Source organism: Acomys minous (assembly GCF_964271855.1).
Source record: "Acomys minous genome assembly, chromosome: 20".
Lineage (NCBI taxonomy): Eukaryota > Metazoa > Chordata > Mammalia > Rodentia > Muridae > Acomys > Acomys minous.
Genome location: NC_140502.1, coordinates 8243162 through 8262650, shown reverse-complemented (window position 1 = coordinate 8262650; position 19489 = coordinate 8243162). Strand labels below are relative to the sequence as shown.

Below are 19489 nucleotides of genomic sequence, written 5' to 3'. Positions count from 1 at the left end.
CTAGGGACAGACATAGAGACGTCCTGAACCACTCAACCAGTAATCCAGAGGAGATGGACAAGCACATAATAAGGGTCCAAGATTCTAACTCTGGTACCTCGGAATCTCCTGAGCCTGATCGCCACTGTTCTAATTACCTTGCTTTCTAAGAGATCCACGGGACTGGACCAAAATGCAGGAGGACTGAATCCCATGCTATATCCAGTCACACAGACAGACACACACACACACACACACACACACCAGACACACAGACACACACACACACACTCACTCACACACACTTCTGGCTGTCTGGGCACAAAAGCGGTGCAGCTTTTCTTGAAACTATTAGTTTTTGTTTACTTGGAGGAGGGCCGTAGACAACGTACACAAGTATGCATGGGCTCGGAAGACATACGATGCCCACCTCTATCACTCTGCCTTATTTACACAAATGGTGTCTTTTAGTGAACCTAGAGTTAAGGTGGCCACCACTAAAGACCCCATGACACTGTCTCCAACCCCACTCCCACAGCACCCATATATTCGTGAAGCCACATCTGGCTTTTTACATGGGCACTGGGATTTGAATTCAGGTCCTCCCGTGAGCACAGCAGGTGCTCTTTTCCCACTAAGCCATCTCTCTAGCCGCCATCATCATCATCATCATCATCATCATCATCATCATTATATCTCCACCGTGGGCCAAGTTAAGCTCAAGCTCATGACTTGGTTGCTTGCTTTTTCTTTTTCTTTTAAGTTTTTGTTTGTTTGTTTGTTTTGAGACAGGGTTTCTCTGTGTAGCCTGGGCTATCCTGGACTCTCTTTGTAGACCAGGTTGGCCTTGAACTGACAGAGATTTACCTGTCTCTGCCTCCAGCATACTGGGATTATAGATGTGCACCACCACGCTCAGCTTTTTTTTTTTCCTCTTTTTCTTTTCTTTCTTTCTTTGTTTTGTTTTTTTTGTTTTGTTTTGTTTTGTTTTTTGTTTTTCGAGACAGGGTTTCTCTGTGTAGCCCTGGCTGTCCTGGACTCCCTTTGTAGACCAGGCTGGCCTCAAACTCACAGCAATCCACCTGCCTCTACCTCCCGAGTGCTGGGAACAAAAATCAGGGAAAGTGAAGCCATGCACTCCCCGAGGCCCTCAGACTTCTAACTTCTTTTTGCAATCCCTTGGGCTCAGGGAAACACCCTTTTTATGACTTATCCTTCAGCATCCACAAAAGACCAGCTCATGCTAGAGGCCCAGTCACTACAGGTATGTCCAATTTAGAAGACATCCATCCCTAAGAGCTGGGGATAGGATTTGGTTGGAAGAATGCTTGCCTAGCATGCGTAAAGCCTTGGGTTCAATCCCCAGCACGGCGTAAACAGGTTCATCCTCCAACAGGTAGCAAGTTCAAAACCACTGCGAACCACATGAAACCTTGTCCCAATAAATAAATAAATAAATAAATAAATAAATAAATAAATAAAAAAGGAAGGAAAGGAGGAAAGAAAAGAAAAGAAAGAAAGAAAACACAAATTCCCATTTAAGTCATTCCTGGACATAAAACCACAGATCATTGGCTACAGGAATTGCAGATTGAGCTCATAGGGACCATAGAACATTCTGACACACTCACTCACATCCCATCCTATGGGATGTGCCCAGAACCGCACCAGGATCCCCACCACACCCAGCTCTCTCAGCACTGTCCACATCCTCTCAGAGCCCGACACGTTCTTTCGGCCTTTCCCTGAACTCATCCTTCTTAAACCGTGACCCCCCCCCCCCCCCGTCCCTCCTGCCTCACCGGTGTCTGAAAGGTGGAATGAAGCTGCGTGAGGAAGTGGGGCCGGCCTCCCGGACCTCGGCCCCCCAGAGCCAGCACACGCTTCTCCACCAGGGTGCAGTCCACATCATCATCCTGGACTATGACGTCTTTCTTCAGGATCTTGATGGCGTAGAGTTCATCGGAGCCTCTGCGTTCTGCCAGCATCACCTGCAAACAGACGCCCAAAAGGGCCGGCCCGTTTGAGAAACTCGTTGCTGCAGGGCCCTGCACTACTCTCTCTAAGGAGAAGACGGGATTAGAGTGCCTTCCTCCTCTCTCAGGGGACTGGGTGATCTGAAGTTGCATTTACTCCCCTCAAGGATCGTATTGGCATATATAATTTTTATTAAAATTATTTGTTATGGGGAGAGGTGCGAGTGTGTGGAAGTCAATGACAACCTAGGGGAGTCGGTGCTATCATTTCCCATGAATCCCGGGGATCGAACTCAGGGAGTCAAGCTTGGTGGCAAGTGCCTTTTCCTTTTTTCTTTTTTTTTTAGGGGGGAGTTGGTTTGGTTTGGTTTTTCAAGACAGGGTCTCTCTGTGTAGCCTTGGCTGTCCTGGACTCCCTTTGTAGACCAGGCTGGCCTCGAACTCACAGCGATCCACCTGCCTCTGCCTCCCGAGTGCTGGGATTAAAGGTGTGTGCTGCCACCACCACCACCACCCGGGCACCTTTTTCACCTGCCAGTCCAGGATCGAGACATTATAGCACAAATCTCCAGACGCTCAATCTTTTTTTTTTTTTTTTTTGGTTTTTCGAGACAGAGTCTCTCTGTGTAGCCTTGGCTGTCCTGGACTCACTTTGTAGACCAGGCTGGCCTCGAACCCACAGCGATCCGCCTGCCTCTGCCTCCCGAGTGCTGGGATTAAAGGAGTGCGCTGCCACCACCACCACCACCCGGGCACCTTTTTCACCTGCCAGTCCAGGATCGAGACATTATAGCACAAATCTCCAGACGCTCAATCTTTTTTTTTTTTTTTTTTTTGGTTTTTCGAGACAGAGTCTCTCTGTGTAGCCTTGGCTGTCCTGGACTCACTTTGTAGACCAAGCTGGCCTCGAACCCACAGCGATCCGCCTGCCTCTGCCTCCCGAGTGCTGGGATTAAAGGCGTGCGCCACCACGCCCAGCCAGATGCTCAATCTTAAACTAACTCCATTTAGGGACTCAAGAGCCCACCGAGTCACCCACCCAAACTTTCTCCCATAAGGAATAGACACCCAACCTCTCTGCAGGCTTTCTCCCCTCCCCTCCCCTTCAGAACCCCAGGAGTCTAACCTTCCCAAAACTGCCTTTCCCGAGGACCATGAGGAAGCTGAAGTCAGAGATGTGCAGGCGTCCTGGGCTGGCACCGAAGAAGCATCTCTTGGAGTCTGTGGGACTGGGAGATGGAGAAGGGATGGGGGAGGAAGAGGGACCCATCCGCACTCTCTGTGAGGGAAGGAGAGAGAGAGAGAAATGCAGAGACAGTCAGAATCTGGAGATGTTCCCAAGAGGCACAGTGCCCAAAAAAAAAAATATGAAAAGGACCAAGAGAGACAAAATGGAGAGAAAACGGCATATTGTCCTCATTTTGTGTTTAGCTTAGGAACTTTCTCTGGCTAGGCTCACCTGTAACCCCAGCACTAGGGAGTCTGAGGCAGGAGGATGAAGAGTCTGGGCCACATGGAACAATCTTGTCTCAGAAAATGAAGGCGGGGGGGGGGGGTGGAAAGGAAGGGAGGGAGGGAGGAGAAACAGAGGAAGGAAAAAAAGAGACCGAATAAGGAAGGGATTCTCTAACCTAGTCAGACCCAAAGAATTTATGAATTTATGTCTATAGATTTGCACCTATTATCTTCTCTCTCTCTCTCTCTCTCTCTCTCTCTCTCTCTCTCTCTCTCTCTCTCCTCTCTCTCTCTCTCTCTCTCTCTCTCCTCTTCTCTCTCTCTCTCTCTCTCTCTCTCTCTCTCTCTCTCTCTCTCTCTCTTTGGTTTTGGTTTTGGTTTTTAGAGACAGGGTTTCTCTGTGTAGCCTTAGCTGTCCTGGACTCACTTTGTAGACCAGGTTGGCCTCCAACTCATAGCGATCCACCTGCCTCTGCCTCCTGAGTGCTGGGGTTAAAAGGGTGCGCCACCACACCCGGCTCACCTATTACCTTCTAAACCAGAACTCCTAGAGGGGTCAACAAAAAAAACAGTGGGTTCTCATTCCCAGGTTTTCTGGAGGTGGGCCCTGAGAACTTGGACTTGAAACAAGATCCAAGCTGACACTGCCTGCTGTCGTTTCTGGGGACCACACTGAGTTTTCAAATGATGGAGCCTTCTTCTCCATTTTTTCCCCCCTGCCTTAGCCCCAGGGGGGCACCAAGGGGTCCCATGACTGAACTCCAAGAGCTGCCACATGTGTCCCTCTTTACCCACTGTCATCATTTCTGACATCTTCTCTGCTCTGCAGGCAGAAGGCCCAATTTAAAAATAAATAAATCAGGTCATGTCTTCCCTTTGCTTTCAAAGGCTCTAACGGCTCTGTGTGTATTAAGATTTTATTCCCTGCAGCTTCAAAACCAGGCTCTGATGGGTCCTGAGTGTCCCTCTTCCCTCTTTTCGCCTCCTTCACTTAATCCTCTATCTCCCCCTAAGACTTTGAGAGGTGACATTAGCTGCAAACTGTTTCTCAGACCTCCTTTAGACCAGAATCAAGCGTCTCCTTCACAGCTGTCCCTGGATGGTTTTTTATCAGGGTCAAACACCTCTCTCTTGAGGCCCCCCGTGCTACCATGGACAGCTCCTGCATGGCCCTGAGTAATTAGCATCCCTCCGTCAGTGTGACTGCCTGCTTACTCCCTGTGAGATCCTACACGGAGGAGCCTGTTTGTTCTCCAAGCCGAAAGCAGAGCTAGGCTTCAAGGGGAAAAACAAAACAAAGCAAAGCAAAATCCTTTATGTATCTGTACATGTACAGATGTACATGTGAGATAGATGAATAATAGGTAGATATAGATGAATGGATGGATGGGTGGTAGAAAAGATGGAGAGAGAGAGACAGAGAGACAGAGACAGAGAGATACAGAAAGACAGGATGAGACAGAAAGTCAGTTTTTGCTTTTCTTGTGACAAGATGTCATATATAACCCAGACCAGCCTCAAACTCGCCATATAGCTGAGGATGACCTTGAGGCCCAGATCTGCCTGCCTCTACTTCCCAGGTGCCAGGATTACAGATACAAGCCATCCAACCTGGGTGATAGGGTGAGTTCTCACGGAGAACAACAGTCTGACCTTCTGGATTTGGGACCCCAGCCACTAACGGGGTCTCTCCATAACCTCATCTACAATGTAAGTGTGATAAGTATAATTTCCAACAGAGTTAGGAAGAGTCAGCGATTAACATATGCAGGTCAGTTAGAACAGTACCCAGCATGCACCATTCTAACCCAGTACTGAACCTTGACATGCTGTGCAAAAAGTACTTTTTTTTTTCTGGAGACAGGGTTTCTCTGTGTATCCTTGACTGTCCTGGAGTCGCTTTGTAGACCAGGCTGGCCTGGAACTCACAGCAATTTGCCTGCCCCTGCCTCCCAAGTGCTGAGATTAAAGGCATGCACCACCATGCCTGGCGCAAAAAGCACTTTAACAATGAGTTATATCTCTAGCCCTCTGAGGGACTTTTATATGGTGCCGGTGAGTGAATTCAGGTCCTTAACCATCCTAGGCAAGCACCCGAGTTACAGCTCTACTTATTTATTTTTTTTTAAATATTTATTTATTATTATGCATACAGTGCTGAAAAGGGCATCAGATCACATTATAGATGGTTGTGAGCCACCATGTGGTTGCTGGGAATTGAACTCATGACCTCTGGAAGAGCAATCAGTGCTCTTAACCACTAAGGCATCACTCCAGCCCCTCTACTTATTTATTTATCTAACACTTATCCATTCATTTTTGAGAGCTCCACACTGTAGCTCATCCCGGCACAAAACCCATTTAGTAGCCTAGGAACGCACCGTGTAGCCAACACTAGCCTTGAATTCATACCAAGCCTTCTGCCTCAGGCTCCTCGGTGCCGGGAGGATAGCTCTAGACTACCATGCCCAAGCTATCAGGGATTCATGTCCACTGTACTACTCTTCTCCCTGAGAAGAACCAGCCCAGAGTCTGTCACATAATGGGTCTGCAGTGGTAATCTTAATTGATGCTTAGTGGTCCTGGAGACAGCTGTGGACGACACCATTCCCAACCATACCCAAGCAATGCTGCTCATCAACTAAGCAGTCGGCCCACACTTGGGTACGGTGAGACCAGCCTGTGACCCCCAGCACTAGGGTGACAGGAAGATCAGAAGCTTAAGGTCAGCCTCAGGTACATAGTGAGTTTCAAACCCACCTGAGCTGTCCGAGACACACACACATACACACACATACACACACACACACACACACACACACACACACACACACACACACCCCTTTATTTTTAGATAGTCTCACTGTGTAGCATTGGGTGGCCTGGAACTTTCTATGTAGACCAGACATCCCTCACACTAACAGAGATTCACTTGTCTCTGTCTCCAGAATGTCAGCATAAAAGCCGTGCGCCACCACGGCCAGCTTAATCTTCAAATCGTCTCAGGATACAACACAGCTTGGCCTGGAACCCTCCCTTCTTGCTTGGCTTAAAAACAAGCATCCTCTTGAGGGATGACAAGGCATCCTCTCAGATGCCACCTCCTTTCCTCCCCCGCCACTGCCCTTGTTCTAACTTCACTGTCCTTGTTGCTCCCAGCTCTCCTGCCTGGCTCCTACCTCAGGGGCTCACACATGCCCCTCCTTCTGTGGCAAGGCCCTTCTCAGGGGATCTTCACTCATTGTCTTCCTTCATCAAGACCTTTGCCCGGCAGTCTCTTTCTCAGGGAATCCTTCTTGCTGTGAGCTCACATTATTATCAGAAGAATTCCCAGTGCTCCTCAGAGAAGATTGCAGTATTACCAACAGAATTCCCAATGCTACTCAATGCTCATTGTTTTCCTTATCGCTTATGACTTGCTAACATCTCCTGCACTCGCTTGGTTTTTAATAATAAGAGGACTGAATCTGGAGTTTCATGGATCCCAGGAAGGCATTCTACCTCTGAGCAACAACTGCAGCCTCTCCCTGGGGGATTCTAGGCAGGGGCTCTACCACTGAGCCACACCCCAGCCCCTCACTGGGGGATTCTAGGCAGGGGCTCTACCACTGAGCCACACCCCAGCCCCTCACTGGGGGATTCTAGGCAGGGGCTCTACCACTGAGCCACACCCCAGCCCCTCACTGGGGGATTCTAGGCAGGTGCTCCACCACTGAGCCACACCCCAGCCCCTCACTGGGGGATTCTAGGCAGGGGCTCTACCACTGAGCCACACCCCAGCCCCTCACTGGGGGATTCTAGGCAGGGGCTCTACCACTGAGCCACACCCCAGCCCCTCACTGGGGGATTCTAGGCAGGGGCTCTACCACTGAGCCACACCCCAGCCCCTCACTGGGGGATTCTAGGCAGGGGCTCTACCACTGAACCACACCCCAACCCCTCACTGGGGTGGGGGGATGGGGTTCTAGGCAGGTGCTCCACCACTGAGCCACATCCCAGCCCCTCACTGGGGCATTCTAGATAAGAACTCAACTGCAACCAAAAAAGAAAGAAAGAAAGAAAGAAAGACCAAAAAAAAAAAAAAAAAAAAAAGCCAGGCATGGTGGCACAGGCCTTCAATCCCAGCACTCAGGAGACAGAGGCAAGCAGACTGCTGTGAGTTCGAGGCCAGCCTGGTCTACAAAGCGAGTCTAGGACAGCCAAGGCTAACACAGAGAAACCCTGTCTCAAAAAAAAACAAAAAGCAAAAAACAAAAACAAAAAAACAAAAACAAAAAAAGGAAAAGAATAAGAAAAGAAAGAACTCAACTGCTAGGCTGTAATTTCAGCCCCCTCCCCTTTTATTTTCCATTTTGAAGCAGGCCTCACTAAGTTGCCCAAGCTGTCTTTGAACTCACTCCCTAGTTCTGGCTGGCTGCTGTTGAACTCATTCTGTAGGTGGCCAGCCATGAACTTGTGAGCTTCCTCGGATTGCTGAGCTACACTACCAGGCCGGACTTTGTTTATTTTGGGTCATGTCTTAGCATCATGCGTGAGTTGCAATAAGGAGATACTTTTTCGTCCTGTTCTCAGCTGGACAGGGACACCCAGCGACTAGATCCTTGTCTTGTACACAGAGATGTGCTAATCATTATTTTGTTTTGTTGTTTTTGGTTTGGTTTGGTTTGGTTTTGGTTTTTCAAGACAGGGTTTCTCTGTGTAGCCTTGGCTGTCCTGGACTCACTTTGTAGACCAGGCTGGCCTCGAACTCACAGGGATCCGCCTGCCTCTGCCTCCTGAGTGCTGGGATTAAAAAGACGTGCGCCATCATGCCCAGCTGAGACGTGGTAATTTTTGAAACAGCAAAGGAGCGATATTTACTGCCTGCCTCTCTCCTTCCCTCCCTCCCTCCCTCCCTCCCTCCCCTTCTGTCTTTGTTCTTCCCTCCTTCTTCCCATCTGCACTCTTCTAGAAAGTTCTCCTGCCTCTCAGGCTGTGCTGGCTCCCTGGTGCCTGAAGCTCTATTCCCCCATCATCAAACACATTCCGGTTCTGATGTCTCAGGCTGCCTCCTTCACTGCCCCAGGGAATGGCCTGATTCTATGTTGGCACCGCGCTTCAGGAAATACTGTTCAGTGATGGACTGAGTGCGTGAACAGAGAGAACAGCGTCCTGTCCACAGAGAGACAGCAAAGCTCTAGGAGAAGCCTTCGCTGTCCACTCACTCTTCAGGGTAAACTGAGGCCTTCTCCAGGCCTCTGAGGTTCCCTGAGGTACCTGTAATTGAGCTCAGGTACCTATGACCTATCTCACACAGTCATGGCTGTTACTCAACAAACACAAAGTACCTGCTCAACTGACGTGTTCGGAATTGAAGACAGGAATCAGGAAGATAGATCTAAAGATGTCTAAATGGTACTCACCTCATACAACTCCAAGGGATAATTACAGGCCTGGAGGAGAAGAAAAGCCACAGTGAGGACCCCTTGAGAGGTAGGTAATTGCCCTAGAGCAAAGGCCCACAAGGGCCCATAATACCCCAAAGCTGTGGGGATGTAGAACTACAATTCCCATGAGACCCTGTGGCATAATCCCTTAAGAAGAGTTGAGGAAGGAGCCCTGGAGTCTTCTGGGAATTGTAGTCCCAGTACCAGTGGTCTACCGGGGATAGAGGGCAAAGCCAGCTCTGAAGTTGGGGAGGCTGGGCTGGGCTCCCCTGGGGGAAGCCAGTCAGTTAGGGTACCTCAAACTTCTGGAGGAGGCTGCAGTTGTCAGCATCGGCCACCGGTACATTGTAATACTCGCCCTCCTCCTGGTTCAGTAACTTGTACCTGACATACAGACGGAGACCAGGGCCGGGCAGGGATGGGGGAAGCAGGGCACCCATGGGAGAGGCAAAGACATCCAAAGGGAGGTAAGTGACACAGAAAGACGGACACAGAGATGGAGAGAGAGAAAGAGTGAGATAAGAAGAGAGGGGAGAGGCAGGGGAGGAGAGAAGAGGAAGTGGAGGAGGAAGAAGAGGAGGAAGAAGAGAAAGGGGAGGAGCTATGTTGGAAGGTAAAGGGGGGGGGGGGGAAAGATGGTGGCCTAAAAGAGAGACCACATATGGAGGAAGAAGGTGACACCCAGGTCCACCCCGAGCCCAGCCTTGCTGCTCACCATCCATCCACAGGGGCCTTGAGTAGCTCTGAGACGCCAAAGGACATGGCACCCATGAAATCATTCCGGGATGTTCTATCCCAATCCCACACCTCGACGCTGAGCCGGCGCTCCACATCCCCTGGCTTCAGGTTGCTGTGGGAAGGGTGGGGGGGGGCAGGGTGAGGAGCTGAAGTTACGGTTCCTCACTTCCTTACCCCAAACACTGGAGGTTTCCCCACCTCTGACCCTCAAGAGGCAGACTGGGCAGTCACTGCTTATAAATACAGCTTTCACAAGCTCTCTCGGTCTTCCCAAATTCTCGGCTCCTTCCCACTGTCTCCTGGTTCCTTTTGTTCTCTATTCTGAGTTTCTTTGCTCTTCCTCTGGGTCTCTGTCCTCTTGTCCTGTCTTTCCTTTCTGTCCTTTTCACTTCCCTACCACCCTCCTCTCCTCCTCTCTTCTCCCCGCCTCTGCTCTCTCCTCAGTCCCTTTTCCCTCCTATCCCTCCCTCCTCTTTTCCTCCTTCACCTCTCTCTAATTTATTCCCTCCTACGGTCCCTCCTTTTCTTTTTCTTTCTTTCTTTCTTTTTTTTTTTTTTTTTTTTTTTTGGTTTTTCGAGACAGGGTTTCTCTATGTAGCCTTGGCTGTTCTGGACTCACTCTGTAGACTCATAGCGATCCGCCTGCCTCTGCCTCCCGAGTGCTGGGATTAAAGGCGTGCGCCAACATGACCGGCTTCCTACTTTTCTTTCTTTTGGCTTGTTTGTGGTCTGGGCTAGCTATGAATCTGTCTCAGCCCCCAAGTTGCCGCCATTACAGGCGTGCGCGACCGCGCCCAGCCACTGGCTGGTTTTTGTCTCCCTACATAACTGCTTCTGTCTGCCTGCCCTGTCCTTCTGTTCCTGTGCCAGCCACTCTACTACGTCTTTTTTTCCTCTGGTCCTCCCTCCCGCCCCACCCCCCTCCTGTTCTCCTCCCTTTATTCTGACCGTCGTCATCTGAGTATCCGTCAGCCTGCCCTCTCAATCGGCTTCCTTAATGACTTAAACATTTCGTACGTGTATGAGGGTTTTGCCTGCCCGTGTCTATGCGCCATATGTGTGCCTGATGCCTGTACAAGCCAGAAGAGTTCATCGGGTCTCTTGAAACCTGAGTTACAGGTGGCCGCGCCTTGCAGACGCTGGGATCCCTGGTCCTCTATAAGAACAGCACTCGCTGGTTAACTACTGAGCTGCTTCTTCAGCCCCTCTGCCTGCTTCTTGAGAGTCCGTCCCTCTTGTTCTCTATCTGATCACCTCATGCTGACACGTAGGGAGCAGAGGGCGTGTAAACACCCAGAGACCAGTCTCTCAGTTCCTGAATCGCCCCATCTCTTTCTATCAGCCCGTTCCTGTCTCCTATCTTCTCCTGCCTCTTTCTGGATATATCCTCCACCCTCATCCTCACACTCCCAGCCAGCACTCCGGGGTTGTGTGCCACTAGGACCCTCAGACCCTCTCTTTCAGCCATCCAGCCCCCCGAGAGCTCACAACACGAAGGTCTCGTTCCACACGGGGTTCAGTGTGGCTTTCACAGTCCTTGTCTTCTGCTTGGTCAGGTTCCGAGGGTCCGGGATGAGCTTCAGTTTCACATACGGGTCAGACAGACCGTTGGGGTCCATGGGGATGAGGTTCCGGGCCTCGCCAACTGAAGGTAGAAGCCAGGGAAGGATGACGACTCGGAGTTAAGAGATCCAAGAAATAGCTTCCCCAACCTCCCACAGCCAGGAGCCAAGAATTCGGGATCACAGCCAGCAAGATGGCTCAACAGGTAAAGGTGCCTGCCACCAATCCTCCTGACTTGGCGTGGTAGGAGAAAATTACTTCTCTGCTGGTTGTCTTCTGACCTTCATACATGTGCCGAAACACACAAGACACAGGAGTGCGCGTGCATGAGCACACACACACACACACACCAGATGAACGTTTACAATAATAATAAGGGGGCTATGCTAGGCGGTGGTGGTGCACGCCTTTGATCCCAGCCAGCACTTGGGAGGCAGAGGCAGGCGGATCGCTGTGAGTTCAAGGCCAGCCTGGACTAGAGAGCGAGTCCAGGACATCCAGAGCCGTTACACAGAGAAATCCTGTCTCCAAAAAAAACTAAAAACAACAACAACAAAATAATAATAAAGGGCTGAAGAGATGGCTCAGCTATTAAGAACACTTACTCTTCAGATGCCTGAATCTGATTCCCAGCACTTACATGGTGGCTCACAAGCATCTATAGCCCCAGTTTCAGGGGATCTGACGCCCTCTTTTGGCCTCTATGGGCACCAGGGATACACACAGTCCCTCACACATGCACTCAGACAAAACACTCACACACAAAAAAAATAAATACATCTACAAAACCAAAACCAAACAAACAAGGAACTCAAGGCCAATCTCCTTTCTCTCAGACTGATCGTTCTACAACCTATATCCAGGGCATAAGGCTCATAGCCTGGAGCATGTGCCCAGAAATCAGACTCAGTATCTTTTCTGCCACTAGGACTTAAGAATCTGGAGTCTGACTCTTCTGGGTAAGTCAGATCTTGTCTGTCATCACACCCTCTCAATGGCCACTAATTGGAAATCTGGAGTGGGGGTGAGGATATAGCTCAGTGGTAGAGTGCTTGATAAGCATGATGAATCCCTACGCCACAAGTTCAAGACCAGCCTTTGCCACATATCTAGTTTGAGGGCAGCCTGGGTTAATATGAAATCATATCTGGAAGACTAAAGCTGAGAGCAGATATTCTCCTAAAAAGAGAGTGGATAGATGGAGCCCAGCTACCAGAGTGAGGATGTAGGTGTAGGGGGTGGTCTGCAGGGGATATGCATCCTGGTTCCTGGTATAGAACACCCTAAGTGAGTTCAGTCCAGCTCTGCTCCAGGTTGGGGCGCGGCTAGCGGGGAGCCATAGCCTTACCAGTGATATGGATCTCATCTGACGTGGGAGCCCGGATTTCCAGCTGTAGACGTCCACGGCGCTCCGTGTGGTCCACGCCGCAAAGGGAGGGCACGCTGCGCACACAGCGTCGGTGCACGTTCATTTCGCAACCTGCAGGAACCAAACTGGGGATAGCATTTCAGGCCCAGGCCCCTCACCAACCGCCCCCACCCCGCCCTTCCCTGCCTCAAACTCAGACTTTGCACTGTTTGTTGAAGGAGAGCGCCCTCTAGCTCCCGATCTGGGCTGGGGCAGCAGATATCCTGCGGGGTGTTGGGGTGGGGGACACACTCACAGGAGCATTTCATGCCCTGGTGCACAAGCCCGTAGAGGAGGGAACCACAGTGGTCGCAGAAGGTTGGACTGCTGTAGCTGTGCAGGCGGAACTTGTGCTTATTGCGAGGGTCCTGGAGGCAGAGAAAACTCATTTAGGGACATAGGGACTGAGAGAGGGTCCTAAAACCCTGAAAGAGGTGACTTTGAAAATGATTTATTGCCTGGCATGGTGGCGCACGCCTTTGATCCCAGCACTCAGGAGGCAGAGGCAGGCGGATCGCTGTGAGTCCGAGGCCAGCCTGGTCTACAAAGTAAGTCCAAAACAGGCAAGGCTACACAGAAACCCTGTCTCGAAAACCCAAAATGAAATAAAATGATTTATTATTATTATTTTTTTAATGTAAAGGGGCCTGCTTATGAATGCAGATACAGGTGGAGGCCACAAGAGGGCGTCAGCTCCCCTATAACTGAAGTTAAAGAAAGTGTGAACAAGGGTATTAGAAACTGAACTCAGGACCTCTGGAAGAGCAGCAAGTGTTGTAAATTTATGAGCCATCTCTCCAGCCTTGGAATTTATTTTAGGCTGGCCTCAAACTCAATAGGTAGTGGGGGATGACCTTTAGCCCCTAATCCTCCTCGCTCCAACTGAGATTGTAGGCATGGTGGTCCATGACTGTAGGCATGGGGACAGAGAAATGTCCCCAGCTAGACAGAAGCCCTTTCTTTGGCCTGGCTCTCTGTCAGCCTTCTGCTTTATCTCACTCCTTTCAGACCACATAAATTCACTGAGATCCTGCTGTGTGCCAGGGCCCGCACAGAATAATTGCAATTAGAAATCTGTCACATGGAGGGGCCTTTGTGCAATCTTCTGATTCCCCAACACCCCGTAAAGCGAGTGTGGTAGCGCATGCAGGAGGCTCAGGAGAAGTTCAAAATCACCATCCGTTGGCTGCAGGACAACTTTATGACCGTATTTCAAAACACAAAGACACTTGTCACCTGACATTTTTTTGCCTTCCTAATGGAGGGAGATAAAATAGTAAACACAAACACAGCCAATGAAAAATAAGTCATACGGAAGGACAAATAGCCACAGCTGTTCTGGGGGGACGTGAAGCGCGTGGGTAGGGACCACCAGAAACACGGTTGGTGCGAGCCTGTCATCCTAGCTGTTCCTGAAGCTGGGATGAATGGATCGGAAAGTCAAGGCTAGTCTGAGCTAGACAAAGAGCTCAAAGTCAGCTTGGGTAGCTTAGCGATACCCTGTCCAAAAATGTTAAAGGGACTAAGGAGTGCTGCCCAGTGATAAAGCCTTTGTCTGGTGTCCATGAGGCTCTGAGTTTGACGTCAGTACTTCAAAAAGAAGGGAGAGCTGGGAGGGAGGAGGAGACAGGAGAGGAGGAGGAAGAGGAAGAGGAGGATAGGAACAAAGGGGATGGAGAGGAGAAGACGGGAAGACAGGGGAGGAGAAGGAGGGTGAGGAGGAAGAGGGAGAAGAGGAAGAAAAAGGAGGGGAAGAGGAGGAAAGTGAGCTGAATAGGATGGAGAGAAGGAGATGGCGGATGGAGAGGAAATGAGGAAGAGGAAGAGGAAAAGAGCAGGAAAAGGGGCGAAAAAGAGGAACAGGAGGGAGAAAAAGTGAAGGAAGAGAGAGGACGAAAGAGAGAAGGGAAGCCTGAAGTTGGAAGCTCAGAAGGGTCAGGCAGGTCTCGTTAACAAAGTGGCATTTGGGGGGACTGGAGAGATGGCTCAGAGGTTAAGAGCACTGGCTGCTCTTCCAAAGGTCCTGAGTTCAAATCCCAGCAACCACATGATGGCTCGCAACCATCCATAATGAGATCTGGTGCCCTCTTCTGGCCTGCAGGAGTTACATGCAGGTAGAACACTGTATACATAATAATAAAGAATAGATAAATTAAAACAAAACAAAACAAAACAAAGTGGCATTTGGTCAGAGGATCCTTCCTACTTCCACACCTCTTCCCTCAAGATGCTCTCTGAGGACCTCTGGGCCACCTTCAGCCCCAAGTCCTCTGCTCGCTGCCTCCCTGCAAGCTCCCCTTGTAAAAAAAAAAAACGAGAGCTGGTTCCAGCAGACACCAGAGGCCCCGGCCAGATTACTAGGAGACTCAGAGCAGAATTTAGTATGTAGGACATGCCCACTGCTGCTAGTCTGACAGCCGTTACTGGCGCTGGGGTTATGAGGAGCAGGTTTATTGCTGCCCCTGAAGAGCTAAAGAAGACGCAGGTCACTTCCCAGATGTGTGATTTTTTTTTTTTTTGAGCAAATTCATTTCCAAGTTTTGAGCCTCAGCAACCTTCTCTGTCAAATGGACATTGACATTCTACGTCTCGAAGCAACACTAAATGTCCAGGGTCCGATTACGCAGGAATTTAGGACAACAGCCAATACCTTCCCCACCCACACTCCGCCCTACGGGTTAATGCCTGGTTCTTAGAAAATTATTTCCTCCTCCCTTCCTTCCTCTCCTGCTTTTTAAATTGTTTTTTTTTTGGGGGGGGAGGGGGGGAGGGTTGTTTTGTTTTGTTTTGTTTTTTTGAGACAGGGTTTCTCTGTGTAGCCTTGGCTGCCCTGGACTCACTCTGTAGACCAGGCTGTCCTCAAACGCACAGAGATCCACCAGCTTCTGTCTCCCGAAATGCTGGGATTAAAGGTGTGCGCCACCACCACCATTTTTCTTTTCTTCCTTTGTATAGGCTGGCTTGAAGTCCTGATCCTCCTACCTCCTATACCCCCAGAGTTTCCAGGTGTCCACCATGGCCAGTTTACACAGTCCTCTGCCACCTGAACTGCAGCCTCCGCTGCAGATTTACCTTTCTCGTTCATTTATTTTAGTGAGACTTCTATTTTTAATGTTTTTCAGATTTATTATTTTCTGTGAATGAGTGTTTTGCCTCTGTGTGTGTGTGTGTGTGTGTGTGTGTGTGTGTGTGTGTGTGTATGCCATGTATGTGTCTTGCCTCTACAGAGGTCAGAAGGAGGCACAACAATTGGATGGTTGTGAGCCACCAGGTGGATGCTTGAAACTGAACTTGTGTGTTCCTTGCAAGAGCAACAATTGCCTTTAACCTCTGAGCCACCCCTCCAGCTGTGTGTGTGTGTGTGTGTGTGTGTGTGTGTGTGTGTGTGTGTGTGTAGGCATACATGTGGAGGTCAGAGGATCCCAGAGATGAAACTCAGGTTGCCAGCCTTGGCAGCAGATGCCTTTACCAGCTAAGCCATCTGGATAACCCATTATTTTCCTTAATGCTGTTTCAGATATACCACCGAAAGCATTTGACTCTACTGAAACTTGGAAATGACCCCTAAGTAGGCAGGATTCTCACTTCATTTTATATCCCGGGAACTTAAAAATGTACTGTAGTTAATTAAGCCAGCTATGATGACACACACCTGTTATCCCAGCATTTGGGAGAGCTGCATTCATCTGTAGAATGGCGGGGGTGGGGGGTTGGGAGGTGGGGGGGGCGGGATCCGGCCTGGACTACATAGAGAGACACTGACTAAATAATTAACAAAGAAAAACACGGGGCTGGGTGTGATGGGACACGCCTTTAATCCCAGCACTCAGGAGGCAGAGGTTGGCAGATTGCTGTGAGTTCGAGGCCAGCCTGGTCTACAAAGTGAATCTAGGATAGCCCAAGGCTACATAGAGAAACCCTGCCTTCGCAAAAACAAACAAAACAAAGAAACAAATGAACCAAAACAAAACAATTAAAAAAAAAAAAAGAAAAACATGGGGCATAGTGGTATTCATTTTTAACTTCAGCACTCGGACAGCAGAGGCAGATGGCTCTCTATGAGGCCAGCTTGGTCTAAATAGCAAATTTCCAGCCATCTAGGGTTATATAGTGAAATGCTGTCTCAAACAAAACAACAAAAACAAGACCTCCAAAAAAAAAAAAAAGAAAAGAAAGAAAGAAAGAAAAAGAAAAGACGTTTGATCTCTCCCAATGAACCGAGAAGACTTTAAATCTATTTAAATTTTTTTTAAGAAAAAGAAGAAAGAAAACAAAAACACCGCAAGAGATAATTTCTCATTTTACAGAGGAACTGGCATTTCACGTCATGTGTTCTAGTTCAAGAATCTCTGCTCAGAGGGGAACAGAAGAAGAAGAAAAAAGAAAAGCAACTAATTTAATCTTAATGAGCAATTATACGGATTCAAGCCTACACTGGGTGTGAAATAGTTGATGAGTATGTATGTAATCAGGACCTTATAAAACACAGATCGTGTTGGAGGAGGCAAGCAGGTGCAGGGGCAGGCAATAAACGCATCCTGCTGCTGGTAGACAGTGGTACTCAATACGTGCTCTATGTAGCCACATCCTCTATGCAAATTCTGTTTTCTTCACCACACAAGCTAGCAGGTGCCTCATGAGCCTCTGTGGATCTTTCCTCTTGCCTTTTCTTTGAGACAGTGTCTTTGATATTTAAGTCCAGTCTGTTTGGCCTCAAACTCACAATCCTCCTGCCTCACCCTCCCGATTGCTATGTCCTCATCTATGATTCATATAACTATCTCTTTCCTTGTATCAAACTCTGGGATGGGAAAAAAAAAAATCTCCATTGTACTGCCAGCATAAGATTGGAAATGTCTAGATTTATGCTACCCAGTTCAACAGTGTAGCTGTTGAAATTTAAATCGATCTGAGCAAAATGGAGTTTAGATTTCTGCTCCTCAGAACATCTCTGTTTCATGCCAGCTGCATGGTGCCGGCGACAACCATAGAAAGGAAACATCTCCGTTACCATGGGCAGCTCTAACCTGGCCACTGCTAGTTTACAGACTTATTCTACAAGGGAAGAGTCAGAGGCTTGGTGAAAAAAAAAAAAAGAGGGGAAAGGAACTGGTGTCCGGAATTGGCTGTGCTTGTCAGGCCCTGCTGTGCAGAGGGAGGGAGGGACAGGGTGAACTGGTTCTGGAGCTGAGTGCATTCATTCATGTGTGCAACTGCCTGGTGTCTGTGCCCTGTGGGGTCTCTCTGAGCCTCCATCTTCTATCTCTGCCCCTTCCTATTTCACACACACACACACACACACACACACACACACACACACACCACACCACACACATAAGATACATCTTATGTAGCTCAGGCTTGCCCGGAACTTGCTATGTAGACAAAACTGGCCTTCAATTCCAGATCCTTCTGCCACCAGGCTCTTACATGCTAGGATACTTGGCTTGTACCATGACACCCACCTTCGAATTTCTCTTTTCCTGCATCTCAGTCCGGCTTCTGAGATTCTCTCTGCCTATTTCACAATTTCAGTACTGGCACTGATAGCTCTCTCTCTCTCTCTCTCTCTCTCTCTCTCTCTCTCTCTCTCTGTGTGTGTGTGTGTGTGTCTGTGTGTCTGTGTGTCTGTGTGTGTGTGTGTGTGTCTGTGTGTCTGTGTGTCTGTGTGTCTGTGTGTCTGTGTGTGTGTGTGTCTGTCTGTCTGTCTGTCTCCCATATTCCAGTTCTTTTCAATTTCTTCTTCCCAGGATGGCAGTCTCATCCCTCCTCAACGTTGACTTCTGGTTCCTTCAACCCCTGCTTCCTCTCTGTCCCTCACCTGTGTCCCCAGCCTCTCCCAGGCCCCTTCTTAGTCCCCCTTTTCAGGCCAAGGGCAAGGAATCTGGGCCAGACTAGCTCTCCCTATCTCTCCAGCCCCCCTCCCCTCCCAGCCTTAAAAATAGCAAGAGAAATTGGGACGGACGCCGAGGGGGTGAGGGCGGGGACGTGGCCTGAGGAGGAAGAACCAGGTGTCTGGGCACTCACATCCGTCTGGGGGCCCTTTCCAGCGCCTGGACACTCGAAGGTCACAAATTCGTGGCATCGGCGGTGAACCACAAAGCTGCAGACTAAAGATGAGAATGCAAGAGACACACAGGCAGGGAGAGACAAGAGAGAGACAGCCCCCGCCCCCCCCCAAATAGATGCAATATCAGAGCCAAATGTTCCAGTCCAGAGAAAACCAGAGAGTCCAGTAGAGAGAAAATCAAAGGAGACCCAGACCAAGAACCATATGGAGACACACAGAGACACAGAGACAAGAGAACCCCAAGAGATAGACTTGAAGAAAGACAAAAAGAGACAGAGAAACACAAACTAACAAAATCCCCAATGTACATACACACACACACACACACACACGCGCGCGCGCGCGCGCACACACACACACACGAGACAGAGAGAGAGAGAGAGAGAGAGAGAGAGAGAGAGAGAGAGAGAGAGAGAGAGAGAGAGAGAGGTGGTGGTGGGGAGCCAGTAGAAAAGAGAGAGGGAGACAGGTTTTGAAAAGAAACAACAGAAATATCCTTAGACCTAGCAGAGAGCAGCAACTTGATCAGAAGTGAGTCTGGGGGTGCTGCTCCGGCCCGCCCCCCATCTTGAGTCACTCCATTCTCAGCCAAGTGGCAGCTGGTGTTTTAGGACTCGCCCCCCTCGACCGGCCCCCACCCGCCCATTAGTGACCCCACCCGGCTTGCCCCTGCTTTAGGATGGATGGTGTTGTCATAGCAACAGCAGTGGGAGGGGGGGCTCTGACTTTGCATCTCTGAGCCCCTTCCCCCCATTCAGTTCCCCCTTTCCAAATCTCCCTGTTCCCATGGAAACAGATTCTCCAAATATCTGTCCCCACCTGGAGCCGGCCGAGGGAGGGGCCCCCAGCACCACCTCCGCGGTGGCCCTGCCAT

At 49.6% G+C, this 19489-nt stretch overlaps 1 protein-coding gene across 1 annotated transcript in view; it reads right to left on the bottom strand.

Annotated features, from left to right (window-relative positions):
* Positions 1 to 19489, bottom strand: part of PRKCG (protein kinase C gamma) — a 30923-nt gene that overhangs the window by 10335 nt on the left and 1099 nt on the right. The window contains exons 3-11 of the mRNA XM_084769961.1: positions 18573 to 18655; positions 12802 to 12913; positions 12486 to 12617; positions 11063 to 11219; positions 9552 to 9686; positions 9133 to 9220; positions 8813 to 8842; positions 3082 to 3234; positions 1782 to 1970 (exon numbers count right to left, since the gene is read on the bottom strand). Of these exons, the coding sequence (XP_084626087.1) occupies positions 1782 to 1970; positions 3082 to 3234; positions 8813 to 8842; positions 9133 to 9220; positions 9552 to 9686; positions 11063 to 11219; positions 12486 to 12617; positions 12802 to 12913; positions 18573 to 18655 (1079 nt within the window). The remainder of the gene's footprint in view (positions 1 to 1781; positions 1971 to 3081; positions 3235 to 8812; positions 8843 to 9132; positions 9221 to 9551; positions 9687 to 11062; positions 11220 to 12485; positions 12618 to 12801; positions 12914 to 18572; positions 18656 to 19489) is intronic.